The following is a 21,291-nucleotide window of genomic DNA, read 5'->3' as shown; positions in this document are numbered from 1 at the left end:
GGAAGAAATTGGGTGCAGGATTGGGGGTGGGGCTAGGGCGGGGTTGGGGTGGGGCTAGGGTGGGATTGGGGGCGGGACTGACAATTAATAGATGTCCCCTTTTGATGAAAAAATAAATGGTCACGTTAGCCTATGAGGCAACCTATCCAGGTGTGCTTACAAGGGTTTTTTTTAAATTAAGCCTGTGACACACAAAACAACGGGACTATTGTCACATTTTCTTGGTCTTGATCTTTGCTTTTTATATGAGATTCACAAGAGTAATTTTGGGGGGCTGATACGTCTATGATTAATGCCATGCCAGTGTCTCACTGTATGTACAATACTGTGTCTTATATACTGCAATTCTCTGCAAGGAATCTATGTGGTTTACAATAAGAATTAGATCAGGATTTGGAAGTTACATTATTAGAGTGGGGGTGGCTGTTGAGAGGAAGGGGTGAAGATAAGTGAGTGGCTATTGGGAGAAGAGGTACAGAAGTTTCTATGCTGAAGCAGCTGAAACTCTTCCCATAGAAATGCATAAAACATAACAATTGCCGCTGCTGGGTCAGACCAGTGGACCATCGTGCCCAGCAGTCTACTCACACGGTGGCCCTTAGGTCAAAGACCAGTGCCCTGATTGAGTCTAGCCTTTCCTGCATACGTTCCAGTTCAGCAGGGACTTGTTAAATGGATTGTATTGGATTTGCTGTGATTTGATATTTTTCTTTAATGATTTTGTTTTACAGTGTTTCTTTTGCTGTATGTTCTGTTATTTATCTGTCATTGCTTTATCTCATTTCTCTAATAGTGATTTTAAGTCTCCTAGGGAATAACTTTGGTTAAGCTTTCCAGGAATGTAAATAAAGAGATACACAGAAGGGATCATTATATAACAGGTCGCCCGGGCATAGAGAGCAAGAAAGCACCTTTTAGAATATGCCAGTATGCACACAGATTAGTTAACACTGCAGACACTATATAACACAGCTCAGTACGATGCAGGATCACTTAGAACATGGTCAAGGATTGTCCATTTTTTTTTTTTGCTATTACCCGCTATATCTGTATAGTAACTTACCCCCCTCCCCCCCTGCTTTTATCAAGTCGTGCTGCCAAGCAGCATGAGCTGAATGCCAAGGTACCAATTTGAATCCTGTGAGTGGCTCGGCATTTAGCTTGATAAAAGTGGGGATAGTAACATAGTATATGACGGCAGATGAAGACTTGAATGGTCCATCCAGTCTGCAAGTTACACTTTCTTTGATATTATTGGGTCATAGACCTTAAAAGTCCACACTGATGTAATGTAGACCCCCAACATGAACTTTATATGGGATCCACAATGTATTTTCTAATCAATGAGCTTTATAACTCCGCCCATGCGTGGATCTCCAAAGCCCTGGCAACGCCTACAGTAAAAGTACACCTGTTCATATCAACATGCCTGCCTTCATTTTATGAAAAACAATTTACATGTATTTTACACACAAATACACTTCCTTATCATTGTTCTCAGATTATAGTTTATACTCCTTCATGAGCTTTTCGATCACTTCAGGAACATTGCTTTGTAATTATAGTGCTTTTTATGAGCGTGGCACCAATGCTTTGGAATGATCTCCCCTTATCTCTCAGGGCTGAATCCTCATACTTTCGATTGAGATTTGCCTTTAAGACTCATCTTTTCTCTTCTTTCTGGGGATGACAGTGATTTGTATATGAGATATGAAACTAATTTGGCCACATTTAAAGCAAGCCTCAAATCCTTTCTTTTTAAAGATGCCTACGGGGTACAAATATGAATTCTGATTTCAGTTTATTCATTCTCCTCATTCCCCCTCTTTTACGAATGCATAGCGTGGGTTTTAGCGCTGGCAGCGGCAGTAACTGCTCCGATGCTCAAAGAATTCCTTTGAGAGTCGGAGCAGTTATCGCCGCTGCCGGTGCTAAAACTGCGCTATGCATTCGTAAAAGAAGGGGGTTGTTTTTTCCCTTCCCCACTCATTTTATTTATTTTATGAGATGATGCAACCCTTGCCGCCTTCCTTTTGTATCCTATCTTGTCTCCCTTGTTATCGTAATTGCGTATGTTAGCTCCCCAGGTTTTAGATTATTTTTTTAACGTAAACCACTTAGGATTGTTTTAAGCAAGTATATCAAACCAAAATAAACTTGAAACTTGATTGTAGCTGTTTGGTGTGTCTAGTGGACCGTTCCTTTATCTCTTCTGATCTTCTGCACTTCTCTATCCTATTTATTCTTCCTCTTTACCTTCTTTGATCTGATCTTCTGCACTTCTCTATCCTATTTATTCTTCCTCTTTACCTTCTTTTATCTCTTCTGATCTTCTGTACTTCTCTATCTTATTTATTCTTCCTCTCTACCTTATTTGATCTCTTCTGATCTTCTGCACTTCTCTATCCTATTTATTCTTCCTCTTTACCTTCTTTGATCTCTTCTGATCTTCTGTACTCTATCCTATTTATTCTTCCTCTCTACCTTATTTGATCTCTTCTGATCTTCTGCACTTCTCTATCCTATTTATTCTTCCTCTTTACCTTCTTTTATCTCTTCTGATCTTCTGTACTTCTCTATCCTATTTATTCTTCCTCTTTACCTTCTTTGATCTCTTCTGATCTTCTGTACTTCTCTATCCTATTTATTATTCCTCTCTACCTTCTTTGATCTCTTCTGAATCTTCTGTACTTCCTCTGTCCTATTTATTATGTAGTTTCCTTTCATATTCTGATGTTGTTTTATTTCATTTTTTTATTTGTAAACCACATTGATTGTTTCAGAAAGGTGATATATCAAGTACATAATAAATAAGCATAAAGGGCCAGATTCTGCAAATGGTGCCGTAAATCGGCGGCCATCTACAAAAGCAGCGCCGAATGTGTGTCAATCACACTACGGCACCATTTGCAGAACCATGGCTCCCGTTAAGGGTAGGTGCCGCTAATGCAGGCTGGGGTTTTAAAGGCCAAATGACCGGCGCCTACCTATGACGGAGAATCACGCCTAAGAGTGCCTAAGGCCATTTCTGGCCTGAATCACACCTATTTTGACCTTAGGCACTGTTAAACTGCCTCTATAGATGCGAGTCTGGTGCCCTTTTGTAGGCGCCTATGGGCACCTACATTTCTTTTGGTACAAGATTTTAATTGGTCTTTAATCAACCAATTAAAACAATTAAGTTAGGTGGCAGTAGGGCACTTACCGCTGCCTAACTTACGGCGTCATTTGCAGAGTCTGCCCATAAAGTACCTTATAAAATTTTCTCCAGAATGTATAAGCAAATTCTTTTGCATGTTAGTGCAGATGAATGAAACAAGAAATCCTGTATAAACATGACAAAAAGACTGTCAGAATAATAAATGAAACCCACCTTATTTCGGTCTGATTTAAAAGTTGATTATCTACCACGTTAACTGTAAGCTTAGCTGTAGAACTAAGCGGTGGACAACCTCTGTCTTTTGCTAATATAGTTAAAAGGATTTCCCCGGATCTGGGCAGGTTTCCTGTTGTTATTATTTTACCTTCATTAGGATTCTCAATCAAGAAAAAATGACTAAACATGAGATCAGGTAGCAAATAGTAATCTACCATAGCGTTTTCCCCCTGCAAAGGAAAATAGGTTTCAAAATTAGGGGCAAAATGATTTTCATTGTTTTTTATTTATATTATTTTTGTTGTCTTGTTGTTTCATTCCACATTAAGAAGGTTTTAGCATGCACTATATTTTGGTTTCAGGATTACATACCTCCTTGCTCACTATAAAGAGGATCCAAAGAGGTTCATAATTTAAACCATAAAGCATAAATATAATCTGGTCAATATTCAGCTGGTGACAGTGAGTATTGTTTTAAATGCTTACCATAACCAGCTAAGTTAGGCTGGCATAATCAGTTGGCATTGATAAGTACTTAATTTAACCCGGGTTCTGAGCCAGAGACCTCTTCTCCCTCTTAAAGGGAGTTCTTTTCTCTTTGTCTCGGTTTTCCTGGCGCGGACCAATGATTAGATCAGGTTAACTCCTTGTACAGCCTCTTGGCTTTTGTGAGTGATAGCCCTTGGATTCTGAGGTCTGTTTGTGGAAAGACTAAAACGGTTAGGGCTCTTCAGCTTGGAAAAGAGTCGGCTGAGGGGAGATATGATTGAAGTCTACAAAATCCTGAGTGGAGTAGAACGGATACAAGTGGATTGATGTTTCACTCCGTCAAAAATTACAAAGACTAGGGGACACTCGATGATGTTACAGGGAAATACTTTTAAAATCAATAGGAGGAAATTTTTTTTTCACTCATAACGTAACGTAGCATAACATAACTTTATTCTTCTATACCGCCATAATCAAATGACTTCTTGGCGGTTTCCAAGGTAGAAGACTAGACAATCAGTGAATTACAAATAATTAAAATACAACAATTTTCTTAAATATACTCAATATCAGATTATCATGATATAAATAAACTTATCAAACAATGCTGACACCGAATGCTGAATCATCCTATAAGACACCATAAGATAGCATAGCTCCACTAATGCAATTGCCCAATCAGGACTGCTGCTTACTTGCTCTGGACGTGGTAAGAGGATGTGGTAAGAGCGGATAGCGTAGCTGGTTTTAAGAAAGGTTTGGACAAGTTCCTGGAGAAAAAGTCCATAGTCTGTTATTAAGACATGGGGGAAGCCTCTGCTTGCCCTAGATCGGTAGTATGGAATATTGCTACTCCTTGGGTTTTGGCCAGGTTCTAGTGACCTGGATTGGCCACTGTGAGAATGGACTACTGGGCTTGATGGACCATTGGTCTGACTAGTAAGGCTATTCTTATGTTCTTAAAATAGTGTGCTCATTGGGGGACTCCCTGACACAGCGGCAAGACATCTATCTTTATTAGTGTGTTACTGATAATCAGTACTAGGCCATATGCAGGCAACAGCATTAATTAATTAATTGGTACTTGTTATATCACAATTTCTAGGGTCAAAGCAGTGTACAATCTAAAATCAAACAATTCAAAAAGAATTCCATCTTTTTTATTTATAGAAAGGATAGCACACAATCAATATACAGTACACTTATTCAAGAAGGATTTTGTGCTCTCCCTACTGCAGGGGCCTAACAGGTCATCTATAAAGGAATCAGGTAAAGGCCTTCTCAAAAAAGTATGTCTTGAGGGAGGATTGGAAGAAGTCAATGAATTCAATGAAGAGATTTTAATAAGGGGATGCAGTGGCCATAAGGTCTTTCATTACAGAGGAACCTTGCTGCAGTATTTCGCAGAGTTTGGAGGCATCTTAATTTGAATTGTCCTGACCAGATAGGATATGGCCCCTGAAATGTATGCGGGTCCTGCATAAGGCTTTCTAGCCAGTTCCCAAACCCCTCCACCACTGATTTTGATTCCCTGTCCCACCCTTTTACCCAATGGAACAGCAATTGACTTCTCAAGGATCACTCCCAGCTCCAGTAGGAAACCCCTGGGCCTAACTTCTCGATTGCTGGTGGTCTACTGGAGAAAGGGCAGAAGCGATGCCCACTTGTCATGCCCATCGTGGCCTCTCCTCCAAAATGTTTTCCGTGACCTCTAGTGGCTGTTTCATGTTATGTCAATATTCAGCTAGTGGCAGTCAGCATTTCTTTCATTGCTGACCACAACCAGCTAATTTAGACCCAGGTATTCAGTGACAGACCCTGTCCTGGCACTGACACTAAATACCCAAGCGTTTGGTGGCACCCAAAAAATATGAGGGTATGACTGATATTCAGAGTTGTACTCTACATAGCTAAGTGGGCAAAGTTAGCACTGTCTTTTGTGTGGTCCTATATGCCTTGTTCGATATTTGGGTGCTCACATTACTCCTGGTTCTTCCCCAAGTTTCCTTCTGGATGACACCAGCACTATCCAGTGAATGCCACGACTGTCACAGTGGATTTTCAGAGGCACTGTGCAGCTAAGTGTCACTGAATATATGGGGTGGCCCTTTCACTGTAATTCAATGGTTCTGAATATGCCAGCTACTAGGGGCAGGAATGAGTGGGCTTCCCTCCTGCCCCCATCATCCCCCTGAACTACCAGGGATTTCAGGTAGGCCCAAAGGGGCCTTTTATGAGTGGCAGGGTTTTAGGAGAGGGTCTTCCCTTTTCATGATGTGAGAGATTCTAGCCTTGTGGGGAAGATTAAGAGGAGCACAGGGCACTTTTTTCTTTTATGCGGGCCTCCACTGAATATTGGCTGGGAGCCACATAAGCTCCAATAGCCAGCACCACTGCAGTTAGCCCATATATTCTTGCCAGTGTCTGGACACGGCCTGGTACTGAATATCTGGGGCTAATTTAACTAATCATGGTCAGCCCCTTCACAAAAATGCCAGCCATTGCTAGCTGAATATCGGCTGGTACGTGTATAAATTGGAGATATGAAAGATGAAAGACTGTAAATGATCTTAACCCCTGATGAAGCAAGAGATAGCGAAACAGCAGAACTCCCGTCAGGTGAAAGCTAAGTGCCATAATTCATTACATAGAAACATAGAAATAGACGGCAGATAAGGGCCCACGGCCCATCTAGTCTGCCCACCTTAATGTCCCTCCCCTACCTTTGCCCTGTGAATAGATCCCATGTGCCGATCCCATTTGGCCTTAAAATCAGGCATGCTGCTGGCCTCAATCACCTGTAGTGGAAGACTACAGTCAAAGTAAAGAAGAATTAAAGTTATTTATAATAGCCTTTAGTGGGTTTATGTGAATTAGAGATGATATTCATAACCCCAGTAAAAACATCAGAAAATTGCGGGTGTTTGGGTGTTTGAAGTTCACTGCCCCACTTATAAGTGATATCAGAGTGACTGGTTTCACTTTACTTGTCTCAGTTTGTTGTATGATAAATTGGAGACATGCCCATAGCCTGTCCATGCACAGATGCACTCCAGCCCCAGCCCAAAAAGACGAGGTTTGCATGGGGCTGGGGTAGGGGGGCCTAGCGGGGTGGGCCTGGGGGGCGGAATGGGGCAGGGCCACACGCCCTCTTTTTCCAGATGCAAAATCTGGTAACCCTAGGTATAACTTACAGATTTATGAATATGAGTAGTGATGGTATTTCAATTGTAAACCATTTCTCATTCAAGCGTTTTGCTATTTGTTTGGGGGGGGGGAGGTTTTCCATTTTTTGCTGCACGCACCTCATCTTTGTCCTTGGCTCTTACAATATGAACTATTGTTCCATTAGGTGAATTTTCTGGAATGGAGACAACGTAAGCCGACTGTTCAAATTCTGGAGCATTGTCGTTCTCATCTTGGATGGTGACCGCCACCACAGCATCTGCTGTTTTATAATGGTTATCTTGTTGAAAAGCCTGGAAGAGTATAAAGAGGTCAAGGCTGTGGTGATTTCTTTTTCTTTTTTTTTTCTTTATAATTCTTTATTTATATCAAGCACAAATGACAACAGAGCAAAACAGGCAACAACACTGCTCCAGAGAATATACAACACAAATGGACGTACACTTCCCCCTCCCCATTCACGGTTTCTGCACTCACGATTTCAAATAATCATGATTTTCTTCTGGGGAGGGAGAAAATAAAAAAACCCATATTTTTTACCTCCCTGCCGCCTTCCCGGCCTTACCTGGTGGTCTAGAGGGCTTTCGGGGCAGGAGCGATCTTCCTACGCTCCTGCCCCATGCAGATTGCCATGAGGAAATGGCTGTAGGGAGTTCCCGTCGTAGTCTCGAGAGGTGGAGGTGGGGGTGGGTCAGAGCTGGATAATCGCGGTTTTTCGCCATTCGCGGTCCGGCTCTGCCCGTATCCCCCGCGAATAACGAGGGAGAAGTGTATAGCAAAAACAGTATCCTCCATATTTCCAGTAGCCCATAAAGAAGCCCCCCATCCTACCTCCTACCCCAAGAACAGAGACAAAACAAATGCAAAACAAAATCCCCCCAAAAGAGAGCTAAAAACAAACAAACCCCCCCATAATTTCCTAATCACCCACCACTGTCAAGAGAATAGAAATGACATGAACTCATAACAAGGAACACAAGGAAAAACTGTCAGTCCCAAAACCCAACCTCCTCCAGGGTAGCTATAACCTCAAGGTACAGCCAACAACCGATTCCCTCTGTTCCCTGCTCTCCACGGCCAAAAAGCGGCCCCAGATGTCAACAAATTGTACACTGGCGTCAATGTTACCTTCTAATTTGATAAATAGTACACACGGTTATGTGCAAAAGTGCATGCATAATTATAGAATAGTACCAAAGAATTATGTGTGTAATTTAATTACTTAATTGACCCTTGATTGACACTAAATTGGTTAACTAACTCTAATTACCATTAATTTGCAGTTATGTGTGTGATTTACAAGTTTCAAGTTTATTAGGTTTTGAAAAACCACTTATCTAAAAAAAAAAAAAAATCTAGTGCGTGTAAATTGTCCAGTGAATATCTTCAAATATCCCTTCCTGTCTTTAGTGCCCCCAGTGCCTTCTTCCCATGTCTTTAGTGCCCCAGTGCCTCCTTCCCATGTCCTTAGTGCCCCTTCCTGTCTTTAGTGCCCCCAATGCCTCCTCCCCATGTCTTTAGTGCCCCAGTGCCTTCTTCCCATGTCCTTAGTGCCCCTTCCTGTCTTTAGTGCCCCCAGTGACTCCTTCCCATGTCTTTAGTGCCCCAGTGCCTCCTTCCCATGTCCTTAGTGCCCCTTCCTGTCCTTAGTGCCCCCAGTGCCTCCTTCCCATGTCTTTAGTGCCCCTAGTGCCTCCTTTCTATGTCCCTCTCACTGCCTTCCACACTTTGTCCCACCCCCACCCCCGAAGCCTACCTGCTTGCCTGTGCCTGTCTACCTTTCTCCCTCTCTAGCCAAAGCCAGCCTGCTGCCTCCCTGCCGCTCAAAAAAAAAAAGCCTCCGTCCTTTTCCCCTTCTCTTACCGCCATGCTGCAGCTGCTAAAGCCAGAAGTCTTCTTTCCGACTCAATTCTAATGTCGGAGAGGACGTTCTGGGCCAGCCAGGCAGCGATTGGCTGGCCCAGAATGTCCTCTCCGATGTCAGAATTGACGTCGGATAGACTTCCTGTCGGCTTTAGTAGCTGCAGTATGGCGGAAAGAGCAGGAGAAAAGGAGAGGCTTTTTTTTTTTCCTTTGCGTGGACCGGCAGAAATTCAACCGGCGGTGCTCTTCCTATTCAAAGGTGAGGTGGAGGGAGGGAGATGGCGGGGACCGCGTGATCTTGATTGCCTCACTGCGGGGACAAGTCCATTCACCGCTCCATGGGGCGGTGAATGGCCTTGTCCCGTTCCGCAGAGGCCACTATTTTTTCTTTCCCGTTTTGGCGGTTTACCCGCGGCTAAACGCGGCTAGCCGCGGGTAACCGCCACCGTGTCATTCTCTAATGCAGAACTGTCTTTTAAACAGATCTGGTTTCTATCGCAAAAGGAACACTAGCTAATATATATTACAGCTCTTCCAGTGACAAACGGACTTGTCTGACCAGATGAAGTTCTATCATCTGCTACACTGAGGAAACAGAAGAATTCTAGCTCCTGGATCTCAAGAGGCATAATCTAAAGGGTGAGAAAAGGAATTATCTCTTCTTTTTGCTGGGCTAGATAGAATTGTATTGGCTATGGATAGGAATGTTAGGTCCCTTTGGTGATAAGCTATAATAAATTGCTGCTATAATCAGGACTTAGTATTGTAAAGAATTACTTTGTGTGTATGAATTATTCATATTTACTAATTTACTTAGTGATTACTGTGTAATAATTGTGCTAAAATATATGTATGTATTCAGATATATTGTGAACAATAATTAGTTATTTTTACTGCTGGATTGTGAATATATATTTTTATATCTATAATAAAATATTTCATATAGCTTTGGTCTCTGTATTCATATAAGTTGGCATAAATCCGAATCCTTGGGTGTAGTTATGGGACATCCTAGAAACGAGATAGGCATAAGACTTGTTTATGTTCCACTAATTAGTTATGTTTAAAGCGTTTAGCCAATAAAATAAGAGAGGGGGGGAGCATGTAGTTACGTAGTACTGTGCGTGTATAAATTATGTGCAGGCGCCATCTCGCGGGTGTTTGAAATTCTCCGACAGAGTATTGAAAGGCTGTAAGTAAAGCTGATAGAGTAAATGTGCTGTCAATTTTAATTGTTATAGTTTACTGATAAGTTATTGCATTGGTTTTAATTGACAGATATCACTGGGTCTTGTAACTGGCCCTGAAGCAGCGGACAGATTAACGGTCTGCGACACGCCAGCTGCGTCGGCCCTTGCTTTGGTTCCGGGGCATGTAACAACCCCAGCCCTGGCCCCAATAGCCCAACAAGGCACAGTTAAAATAGAAGATTGAAAAGAACAGAATACGAAAAAAACAGAATACCAAAGATAGTAATGTTCTGTTGTCTCTTTTCAAATCTTTGAAGCGGTCTATAGTTAAAAGTACATGAGTTAAGTTAATAGTCACAAGTTAGTATCAAGAAAAATATAAAAATGATATGACAGTAAAATTAAACAGTAAGAACATAACGAGCAGGTTTTTGGCCAGTGATCGAAGTATGGAGTAGCTATATGCATGGAGGGGCATAATTAAAAAAAACGTCTAAGTCCCTTTTTGGCCTAAGGCCTTAAACGTTGAAAGCAGAAGCAGGGAAAGTGTCCATAACCAATACAAACGTCCTTGTTTTGATAATGGCCTGAACTACATTCAGCTGTTTAAACATCCAGACCACCACTACATCTACACTTGTACCCAAACGACGTCTACACTTGTACCCCATAATGAACCAAAAAAACGCCTAAGCCCCAAATGTCCAACACAAGGGCTTTTAGGCGAAGGAGGAGCCAGTCCTTTGCCTAAAAGCTGGAGTCTGTAACCGGTGTTTGTCAAAATCAACACCGGTTACAGAATCCACCCCAATCCCCCCCCCCACACACACACGATATCGGGGCAGGAGGGAACTCAAGCCCTCTTGCCTCATGATCCCTAACCCCCCCCCCACGATTACAGTCGGGCAAGAGGGAACCCAAGCCTTCCTGCCCCGGGCACCTGCGGTACCCCGTGACAACATTGGGGCAGGAGGGAGCCCAAGCCCTCCTGCCCTGGGCATCCGCGGCACCCCATGACAACATCGGGCCAGGAGAGAACCCAAGCCCTTCTGGCCCCAGCAATCCGCGACCCCCCCTGCCGATTATGTTTGGGGCAGGAGGGAGCCCAAGCGCTCCTGCCCCGCGGGCCCCCCCCAATTACGATCAGGCCAGGAGGGAGCCCAAGCCCTCCTGACCTCTCGCCCCCCCCCACACCCCTACACGATTGGGCAGGAGGGAGCCCAACCCCTCCTGCCCAGGCGGACCCCTTTTCCCCCACCCCCACTACAATACGGGCAGGAGGGATCCCAGGCCCTCCTGCCCTCGACACAACCCCCCTCCATCCAACGTAGGCCCCCCTGAACCCCGCGATGCGATCACTCCTCTACCCGAACTGCCACAACCCGCAGCAGGAGAGATTGGGCATCTCTCCTGCCGCGGGTCACAGCAGTTTGGGTAGAGGGGAGATCGCATCGCGGGGTTCAGGGGGGCCTACGTTGGATGGAGGGGGGTTGTGTCGAGGGCAGGAGGGCCTGGGATCTCTCCTGCTGCGATGGTTGCGGTGGGTGGGTGGGTAAGTTGCTGGGCCACTGAACTGATTGTGCCAGCAGCCGTCAGCACAGTGGCCCCTTTTTCGGCACTTAGACCTGTTTTGACTTCGTCTAAGTCAAAAAGGTATAAGTGCCGACTAGGCAACCTGCCTAAGGTTTTGGTTATACCTGCTGCACGCCTAGATGTAGGTCGGCCCACCTCCCGCCCACCGCCCACCCTTTCCCCTCCTCTAAACACGCCTCTTTTCTCTCTCGGAAGTCAATACGAAATTAGCTGTAATCGCTAATTGGCTACAAGATAATAAGTTGGCCATTAATACATCCAAAACAGAGGTCATGCTCTTTTCATGCAGGGAGGGCCAAAAAATAGGAGCTAGTATTACTATAAATTACAATACGATCAAAGAAGTCACCAAGGTAAAGATCCTTGGGATCTGTATAGATCAGAAACTGAGCTACCATGACCAAATAATTTCACTGATGAGGAACTGTTCTATAGGCTTAGGCTGATTAGATCACTAGCTATATTTCTGGATGAACCATCCTTAAATATCTTAATGCACTCCTTAGTCATAGCAAAAATTGACTATTGTAACGCTTCATATAAGGGAATTACTCTTAAAGAAACACGCAGAATACAAATCATACAAAATACGGCAATAAAAATAATCACTAAAAATAAAAAATTTGATCATGTGACTCCCCTTTTAAAGGAAAAACACTGACTTCCTGTTAACCAGTGAATCACATACAAAATAGCTCTACTTTCTCATAAAATTTTAACAAACAAAGCCCCTGCGTTTTTAGAAAAATGTTTAATTCCCTATACTCCTATAAGATCTTTAAGATCAGAAGAGAAATCTCTCCTCCTAATCCCGTCACTAAGAGTCATCTACTTCAGGAGAGACACGATCTTTCCTGTCACAGCCCCTCAAATCTGGAATTCTCTCCCAGCTAATATAAGGAATGAAAAATCACTTGGTAAATTTAAAAACCTATTAAAAAATTGGCTTTTTAAGGAAGCTTTTAATTAAGCTATATGCATTTTAAATTCCCCCAAGACTTTTTTTTCTTTAGAAAGAGTTATAAGTAAAATCGAGCAGGTAATCTTTTACCCTTCCTTTTGTTTCAAATTCCTACCCTGTTATATTTACTTTATAAATTGTATTTAATCCATTTTATTTTTTCCTCGTGTTTGGTTGGTACATAGTTGTAGAAATCATTGTCTAAAAAAAATGTTATTCGTTTTTATGTCACCCTAATTTGTAACACTTTTTGTAAATCGCATTGAAGTAAGATTTTGCGATCTAATCAAAATTTTATTAAACTTGAAACTTTAGTGACAGGGGAAAGGCCTAAGCTGGTTTTAGATACGTCTAAAACCAGCTTTGGTTATGGGTACTTGGACGATCAGGCTTTTTGATCATCCAAGTAGCCATTTAGCACACTTTTTAGACTTTTTTTTTTTATTATGAACCCCATAATAAAACGCTGACAGTGCAAGTCGATGTGACAACAAAGCATAGTACTCCTTGATTCTGAGGCCTTGTCCTGCATAGTAACTACATAGTAATTACACAGTAACAACGTTTCAAAATATATGTTTAAAAAATATGGAAAAAATAGGATTAATAACAGTTGGTAAAAGCCAACTGAGTATATATAGATCCCTTCATTGAAGTAGTTTATTGGATATTTTTTGTATATTGATTACTAGTACCACTTAGGATTTCCCTAAGATTATACACTAATTAGTTATACCCATAAATCTGCCTACAGGAGCCATCTTTGCCAGTTTGCATTACCCCTGATTCAGCTCTCAGCAAAACAAGGGGCCCTTTTGATGGGTTTGGATTTGGAGCACAGCATCAGTTGATTTGGACAGATCAGCTATCTTCTAAAGATACATTTGAGAATATTTGTATGGTTTTACTGCCTTTATTGTTTTGTGCTGAGCATTTCTTGTCAGTTGGACTTGTTTTTCATTAGTTACCACACACTTTGAGTTGAGTGGAGTTTTTTTCTGTTTGTACTTTTTTCTCTACTGTTATTCTGCTTTGGTGGCTAAGTTGACAGTGATTGTAACTGATGTAGCCCCTATGTTTGGATATTAGTCCTGTTTGGGGTTAGCACTGAGGCATTACCTTCCCCTTTCTGCTTATTTTTGTGTTGTGTTTACATGTTATCTAATGTATATATATCCCTGCCTTCATCTATATTTTTGATATCTGCTTGAAAATTAGCACATGGCCCTTGATTCAGAAATAGAAAATCAGCCATTTTACTGCTGTAATACGAAGGCCTTAGTGTGCATGAAAAATGCATATACATTACTTTACATTAGTGATTTCTATTCCTAAATGCGATTATTAGGAACCCCAAGTCTTCTGAAGCCTGGCTCTCCTCCCTGTGAAAATCGTTTCTCTTCTTCACTCTGTCCCCTATGTCAGATCCATCCTGCCTTCTGCAGGAACTGGCCTTACACTCCACCCTCCACTCTCCTCCCTCTGACTACCGGATCGCTATGGACAAGCAGGTTCCCTGAAGTCTTGCAGTCTGTGGTAAGATCTTAAGGTTATAGTGCTGGACTGGAGCGAGGCCTCCAGTATCTGCGCATGCTCAAGGCCCTGAGCATGAATGCATGCTCACAGTCTTTAGCATATGCAGATTCTCAAGGCTCTGCACCAGCCCTACACATAACCTTGAGATCAGGTATGAAAACAGATCTGGTTGTCTCGGGATTAGATGGAGGGTGGAGGAGAGAAATGCCAAGGGAAGGAGTGGGTGATTATTGGGGGAATTTTGGTTTGGTTTTAAAACCAAATGTTATGGTGTTTTGCGGTCCTTGAAGCAGAGATTGGGTGATTATTGGAGGTGGGCAATTATTAAAGAGAATATGTTAAGTGCAAGCTAAGGTCATTTTTTTTTAGCACAGATTAGCAAAATAATTCCTACATCTGTTAAGTAAAAAATAAATTTTGAGGACAAGCAATCCCCCTCTTGACCTAATCAAAGCAAAAACAATAAAATATTTACAGAATCCAAAGCTGCTGCACTTTATTAAGAAGAAAAGCCTCTAACTGATGTTCGATAAGATATCAAATATTTACTAGGGAAATTTAAGAGAGAGGAAGCTCTTACTACTAAGAAGCTTTAAATGAAGAATCATATGCCTATGAATTTGCATAGCTCTAGAAACATCTGGAAAAATTAATTTTTATGTCTGCAAAATAAATCATCTTTCCTGAAGAAATGAACTCTACGTTGCTTACTTTTATCAGTTTCTGAACCAGTGGGCCAATGAGTAGGATAGATGGGCAAACATTTTCTCTTCCTTACCTCTCCTGCTGGTTTAAACCATGCTAAAGGGCCTGACTGCTAATATTTAGCAGCAGCTGAACCAGGCAGTGAAAAGATGGTTCTTGAAGGACTGTTATTCTCCCCCTTCCAATTGCCTCCATTCTTCTCCTTCTAATTGCCCTACCCTCTCTGATCCCTCAATTTCACCCACTCAGTTCCTCTCATACTTCCGCATACTCCCCCTAGAGCCACAACCCATAAAGCACCTCTTTCAAATGGAAGATCCAGCCATTTACATTCAACTCACCCCTTCCACACCTCCCCGGCCTCTCAAGACCCCCTTCATCCCTAGGTATTACTAGAGAAGATCCCTTGTGTCTAATGGAATGGGGCTGGGGCAGTCCCCTTTCAACTCCATCAGCTCTGGGTCTTGAAATGATTGTTCTAACCTCTAGCAATATTTTTGTGCTACCACCACTAGGGATCCTTCCATATAAGGGCAATCATAAGTATCTTATATGGGTCCAGGCTGAATATTGAGTTCCATTTTATAAAGGGATCTCCCCAATCTGTATGTTTGGCAAAATTCTTTTACAATTATTGTACAAAAAAATTACTCATCCCTAAAGTTGTCTAAACCTTCATAGAGTCAGAAAAAAGGGAATAATACCATGACATCATAAGACATGAAAAGGAACCAAGAAGAGGGAAGTTATGCAGGTGATAAAACTAAAACAAGAATGAGAAGGGTAATTATTTAGGAAAACCAGCATCCTCTTGACACCTGTGAGGCATAATGATTTGGTACCTTGATTTCCACTGTTAAAAGAGAAATATTTTCTCTGTCTACTTCATCAATCAAACTGAGCACTCCAGTTCCAGAGCAGATAGTGAAAATCTTGCTGTAAGTGGGTGGGTCAACTAGAACAAAAACACATGATGGTGGGTTAGTGGAAAACATTCAGACAACTTAATATAAATTATATATTCATTCTTTAAAAAATTTATATTGCTGGTTATTTTTAATGATTCATTGTACTGGTTAGTATAGCAGGATTTAAAAAAGGTTTGAACAAGTTCCAAAAAGAAAAATCCATAAACATTTGTTAAAATGGACTTGGGAAAACCCAATGCTTATTTGTGGGATAAGCAACATGAAATCTATTTTACTAATCTGGGATCCTGCCAGGGACTTGTGACCTGGATTGGCTACTGTTGGAAACAGGATTCTGAGCATGATACACCTTTAGGCTGTCCTAGTATGGCAGTATTTATGCACTTATGTTTATCAGACATAAAGCAAACACTATTAGTATCTTTTTCTTCTTCAGAAACTTCAATTTAAATGATAGCTTCTTTAAAATCCATGCACTGACATTGTTCCTTCCACTGCTAAAAGTACCAAAAGATGTCAATTTAAATTTTTTTATTTTTTTTTTAAACCTATTTCCCCTTCTCTTTTATGCAGACAATTTTTCCTCTTTACACCCTCTTCTTGTGGGCCCTCTCTTCCTATGGGAGTAAGTCCACGGATGTTTCACAAGTGAACCCTTTTGGGTATACAGAGTGACTACTTTGCCTTTAAGGTCTCTCCGGGCATAAGTTGTGAAAACTGAGGACTCTCCCTTCACACAAATATTATTATTATTATTATTTGTGTGTTTGATACAAGTTACTCCAGTATAGTTTCAAGTTTCAAGTTTATTAAGATTTTGATTTACACGCAATATACTTTGGCTGTTACTTTTCTCACTTTATTAAGGAAAGATATTTTTCCTGATAGTGTTACATTCATTTTTAGTGGGTTTGTGTGATTGGAAATTATCAGTTTCTTACAGCCTCCCAAAGGAAAGCTGCAATGATTCTACCTTTATCTATATACTGTAAGTCAAAACCCCTTGAACTTGTGTGAATTTTTGTGATGGATTTGTGTGGATTTGCAAGTGTGTATTTAGGGCTCAACCCTTGGGCCTAGCTGAGTTGTGTCTTGGGTGAAACCTCCTTTGAGTTTAATTTAGTGTATGTGACCACCAGAGGTTTTACCCTCCGCTCTGCATGTGTATCAGAGTAAGGAATGGAATAGCAGCTTGACCCTCAATCAAAAGGAACAAGAAGACAGAATTCCCCACTCAGGAGCTGGACAAGCAAAAGGAGGTAAGGTGGACCAGATTGTTCCTACTGGGAAGAGTCTTTATAAAAGTGGATCCAAGAAGGGAGAGACTATGGGACCCTTTTACCAAGCTGTGTTAACTGCTAAAAATGCTTGAGTATCTGAATGTAAAGACCGTTTAGACAATCTCCATTGCTAGGCAGCATATAAATCTAATCTAATCTAATTTAATCTAAAACTTGGCTTTATATACCGAGCCTTTATTCCAAGAAAGCTCGATCTGGTTTACAATAGTTAACATAAAAAAATATAAACCATAAAAGAAAAATTTCAAAAAGAATTAATTTCCAAAATGTTTAGTGAATAGAGTAGTTTTCAAAAAATAGAAGAGAACCAGAGCTTCTTATAAGGAACGGAAGATCGTTTTAAAGTTGAGGAAACTTAAAAATCAAAGATTGGCCATAATTTATATTGTTTGTTGCCCCTTGCAAAAGAGAATCTGTAAAGATTCCAGGATAGAGGAACTAGAGGAGTAAAGAAACCATAAAGAATTTTAAAAATAACACAAGGCAGTGGCTGCTGCCAGAAGGATTCTGGGCTGTATAAAGAGAGGCGTAGTCAGTAGAAGGAAGAAGGTGTTGATGTCCCTGTACAGGTCATTGGTGAGGCCCCACTTGGAGTATTGTGTTCAGTTTTGGAGACCGTATCTGGCGAAAGATGTAAGAAGACTTGAGGCGGTCCAGAGGAGGGCGACGAAAATGATAGGAGGCTTGTGCCAGAAGACGTATGAGGAGAGACTGGAAGCCCTGAATATGTATACCCTAGAGGAAAGGAGAGACAGGGGAGATATGATTCAGACGTTCAAATACTTAAAGGGTATTAACGTAGAACAAAATCTTTTCCAGAGAAAGGAAAATGGTAAAACCAGAGGACATAATTTGAGGTTGAGGGGTGGTAGATTCAGGGGCAATGTTAGGAAATTCTACTTTACGGAGAGGGTGGTGGATGCCTGGAATGCGCTCCCGAGAGAGGTGGTGGAGAGTAAAACTGTGACTGAGTTCAAAGAAGCGTGGGATGAACACAGAAGATTTAGAATCAGAAAATAATATTAAAGATTGAACTAGGCCAGTTACTGGGCAGACTTGTACGGTCTGTGTCTGTGTATGGCCGTTTGGAGGAGGATGGGCAGGGGAGGGCTTCAATGGCTGGGAGGGTGTAGATGGGCTGGAGTAAGTCTTAACAGAGATTTCGGCAGTTGGAACCCAAGCACAGTACCGGGTAAAGCTTTGGCTTCTCGCCCAGAAATAGCTAAGAAGAAAAAAAAAAAAAATTTAAATTGAATCAGGTTGGGCAGACTGGATGGACCATTTGGGTCTTTATCTGCCGTCATCTACTATGTTAAACTGAACTCTAAAATAAACAGGAAGCCAATGAAGACTCTGAAGCAACGGTGTCATGTGATCGAACTTACATTTCCCAAAAATCAATTTCGCTGCAGTATTCTGAACCAGTTGTAATCTATAAAGGCAGATTTTTGTAATACTGAAGTAGATGACATTACAATAATCAAGCTATGATAATATAATTGACTGAACTAAAATAGAAAAGTGACGGTGATGAAAGAGATGTCTGAACTTCCTCAGCATACGCAGATTAAAAAAGCATTTCTTAATCACAGAATTAATTTGTTCCTTGAAAGAAAGCGAGGAGTCAAAGAGGACTCCCAGAATCTTAGCAGAAAACTCAATTTGTGAAGAAGATCCAGGAGCCAATGTTACAGAACTAGGAAGACAATCCAATTTTGGGCCTAGCCATAATAATTTGGTTTTAGATGCGTTAAGTTTTATCCGGACAGATTGGGCCCACACTTCAAGTTTAGAGATACAAAGATTTACTTTAGATACTAAATCAGAAGTGTCCGAATCTATCTCTATCAATATGAAAATAATAAATAACGGCGCCGTATAGAGAATCTGAGCCTTACTGCCGCCTACGCACGAGGAGGTATGTGCTCCTGTGGGGGTTTTTTAAATGCTAACTTCAGCACATGACCAGAAAAAACATATCATTAAAAATTTCTTATCATTAAAAAATTCTTATTTTATGGCAGCACTAGAAATGTGTTTAGTGCAACTTAGTAAAAGGGTCCCTTTGTGTTTTATTCGAAAGGAAATAGATTTGCCCTTGCACATGGGAATCTCTTTCCCCAGAGGTCTGGCTATTATTGAAAAGGATCACAGACACAGGTAATGGAAGGTTGTGGAGTATTCCTAAATCTACAAAAAGTGAAAGTGGATAAATAAATAACAATCAAAACTTGTTCCACTTGTTTAGCTGAGAGGATTAACTCAACAGAATAAAAAGCCTCAGGTTTGTTCTGGCAGAGCATAAATGCTCAGGCCTCCTCCACCCACATCATCGGCAAAAAAAACAAACAAACAAACTTCCGTAGAGAATATACAATTGCCACTAAGCTAATTTTAAGTGTGGGACTTGAGATATTATCTAGCAACATTGACAACTGTGTTGTAAAACTCTTAAGTGGCGTCTTGTTTACTAGCCAACGTTTCACGGTCAGGGCTTCCTGACTCCCACTTTCTTTACACAGATCTGTGAAAATAATAATATAAATCTCTCTCATCCTTTTTCATAACAAAAACTCTCAAAAAGAAATAAATATAAATTACTCACTGAATTGTTTGTTCGCACGTTCTCATCGGCGTCCTATTTTCATAGCGGCTTCTCACAATGTTTTATAGAGAGATTCACCAATCACTCACCTCCACGTCATTGCTCAGGGGAGTATTTGAACTCTCTTCATTGGTTGACTAATTGTTAGGTTATGGAGTATTACAGTGTTTACTCAATACTGAACAGAAAGAGTATTTCATAGCACAATTCTTTTATACATATCTTTAGTAAAAAGAGTTGGAACACCCCATGTCTGTCTCCGAGTGATTGTTTGGAAGGCCCTCTATGCCAAGGCCTTGAAGGGAAACCACTTTCCATCAGAGAGAATATGTTCTCTTGCATAAGAGTGCGCATACATTGAACAAAGAGGGGAGATGACCAGGAAGAAATAAATGTTCCATCAATGGACTATCTGCAAACAGACATTCACCCTTAACTGCTGCCTTTGAATGGAATATCTTAATTATGCACTTACCTTTGCTGATCATATAATTCACTTCCATATTTATACCAATGTCTCCATCTTTTGCTTTGATTTCTTCTGGTGCAATAGTCAGTTGTCCTTTCTGTAAATGGGATAAGAAAAATAAAGTAATATATTTTTGTCTTGAAAACCCATAGTTGTTAATACTGTGGGTCCTATACCAAGCATTTCAAACACAAAGGAAGTAATTTTACGTGTAAAGGTTTTCTATACATACAGATAGCTTTGATCAGCATTTATATGCATAATTTATAAAACTGTGTCTATTTACATGAATATATACTCGTATAAACCTACAAAATCATACACACTTATAGGCACACCATGCATAGGTGCTCCTGGGGATGTCGTTTGGCTGAAGCTTAGGCATCCTCGTAATGATTTGACTGTTTTTGGCTACTAAATTGTTTGAGGAGAGTGAACTCATATGCTGTGCATGGATGTGATCTTTGGGCCCTTGTCACAGCCCCATGAACATATTTGAGGTGTCTAACAGCAACGCACATAGGAAGTGGCGTAGTGAGGAGGGAGTGGGCTGCCCCAGGCACCGTCTTCACAGGTGGCGCTGATTCCTCTCCTCCTCTCAACCCCCCCCCCCCCCACATACCTCTTTAAATGTTCTCCGGCGCAAGCAGCTTCTTCCACTTGTGGCTCAAGCCGGTCTCGACTCCGTTCTGTCGTTACGTCCTGGTCGTGGGACCAGGACGTGACGTCAGAAGGGAGCTGAAGCCAGCGTGAGCAGCAGGTGGAAGATGCAAAGAAGTATGCGGGGGTGGGGGGGGTGCTCAAGCAGCAGGTAAGAGTGTGCATGGTGCGGTGATGCTGGGCACCACCACCCCAGGTGCTATTCTCCCTTGCTATGCCACTGCACATGGGGGTAATTCTGTAAAATAAGCACTAACATGAATGTGTCTATTATGTGCATAAATGGAGGAAAAGTCCATAGTCTGTTATTGAGAAAGACATGGGGGAAGCCACTGCTTGCCCTGTATTGGTAGCATGGAATATTAATACACCTTGGGTTTTGGCCAGGTACTAGTGACCTGGATTGGCCACCATGAGAATGGGCTACT

The 21,291-nt window shown here is 41.5% G+C and overlaps 1 protein-coding gene across 1 annotated transcript in view; it reads right to left on the bottom strand.

Annotated features, from left to right (window-relative positions):
* Positions 1–21,291, bottom strand: part of LOC117357839 (protocadherin Fat 3-like) — a 154,974-nt gene that overhangs the window by 104,168 nt on the left and 29,515 nt on the right. The window contains exons 7-10 of the mRNA XM_033939002.1: positions 20,210–20,300; positions 15,742–15,854; positions 7,171–7,344; positions 3,374–3,606 (exon numbers count right to left, since the gene is read on the bottom strand). Coding sequence (XP_033794893.1) covers positions 3,374–3,606; positions 7,171–7,344; positions 15,742–15,854; positions 20,210–20,300 — 611 coding nt within the window. The remainder of the gene's footprint in view (positions 1–3,373; positions 3,607–7,170; positions 7,345–15,741; positions 15,855–20,209; positions 20,301–21,291) is intronic.

The sequence above is a fragment of the Geotrypetes seraphini genome, chromosome 3, assembly GCF_902459505.1.
Source record: "Geotrypetes seraphini chromosome 3, aGeoSer1.1, whole genome shotgun sequence".
Lineage (NCBI taxonomy): Eukaryota > Metazoa > Chordata > Amphibia > Gymnophiona > Dermophiidae > Geotrypetes > Geotrypetes seraphini.
This window is presented reverse-complemented; position numbering and strand designations above follow the sequence as displayed.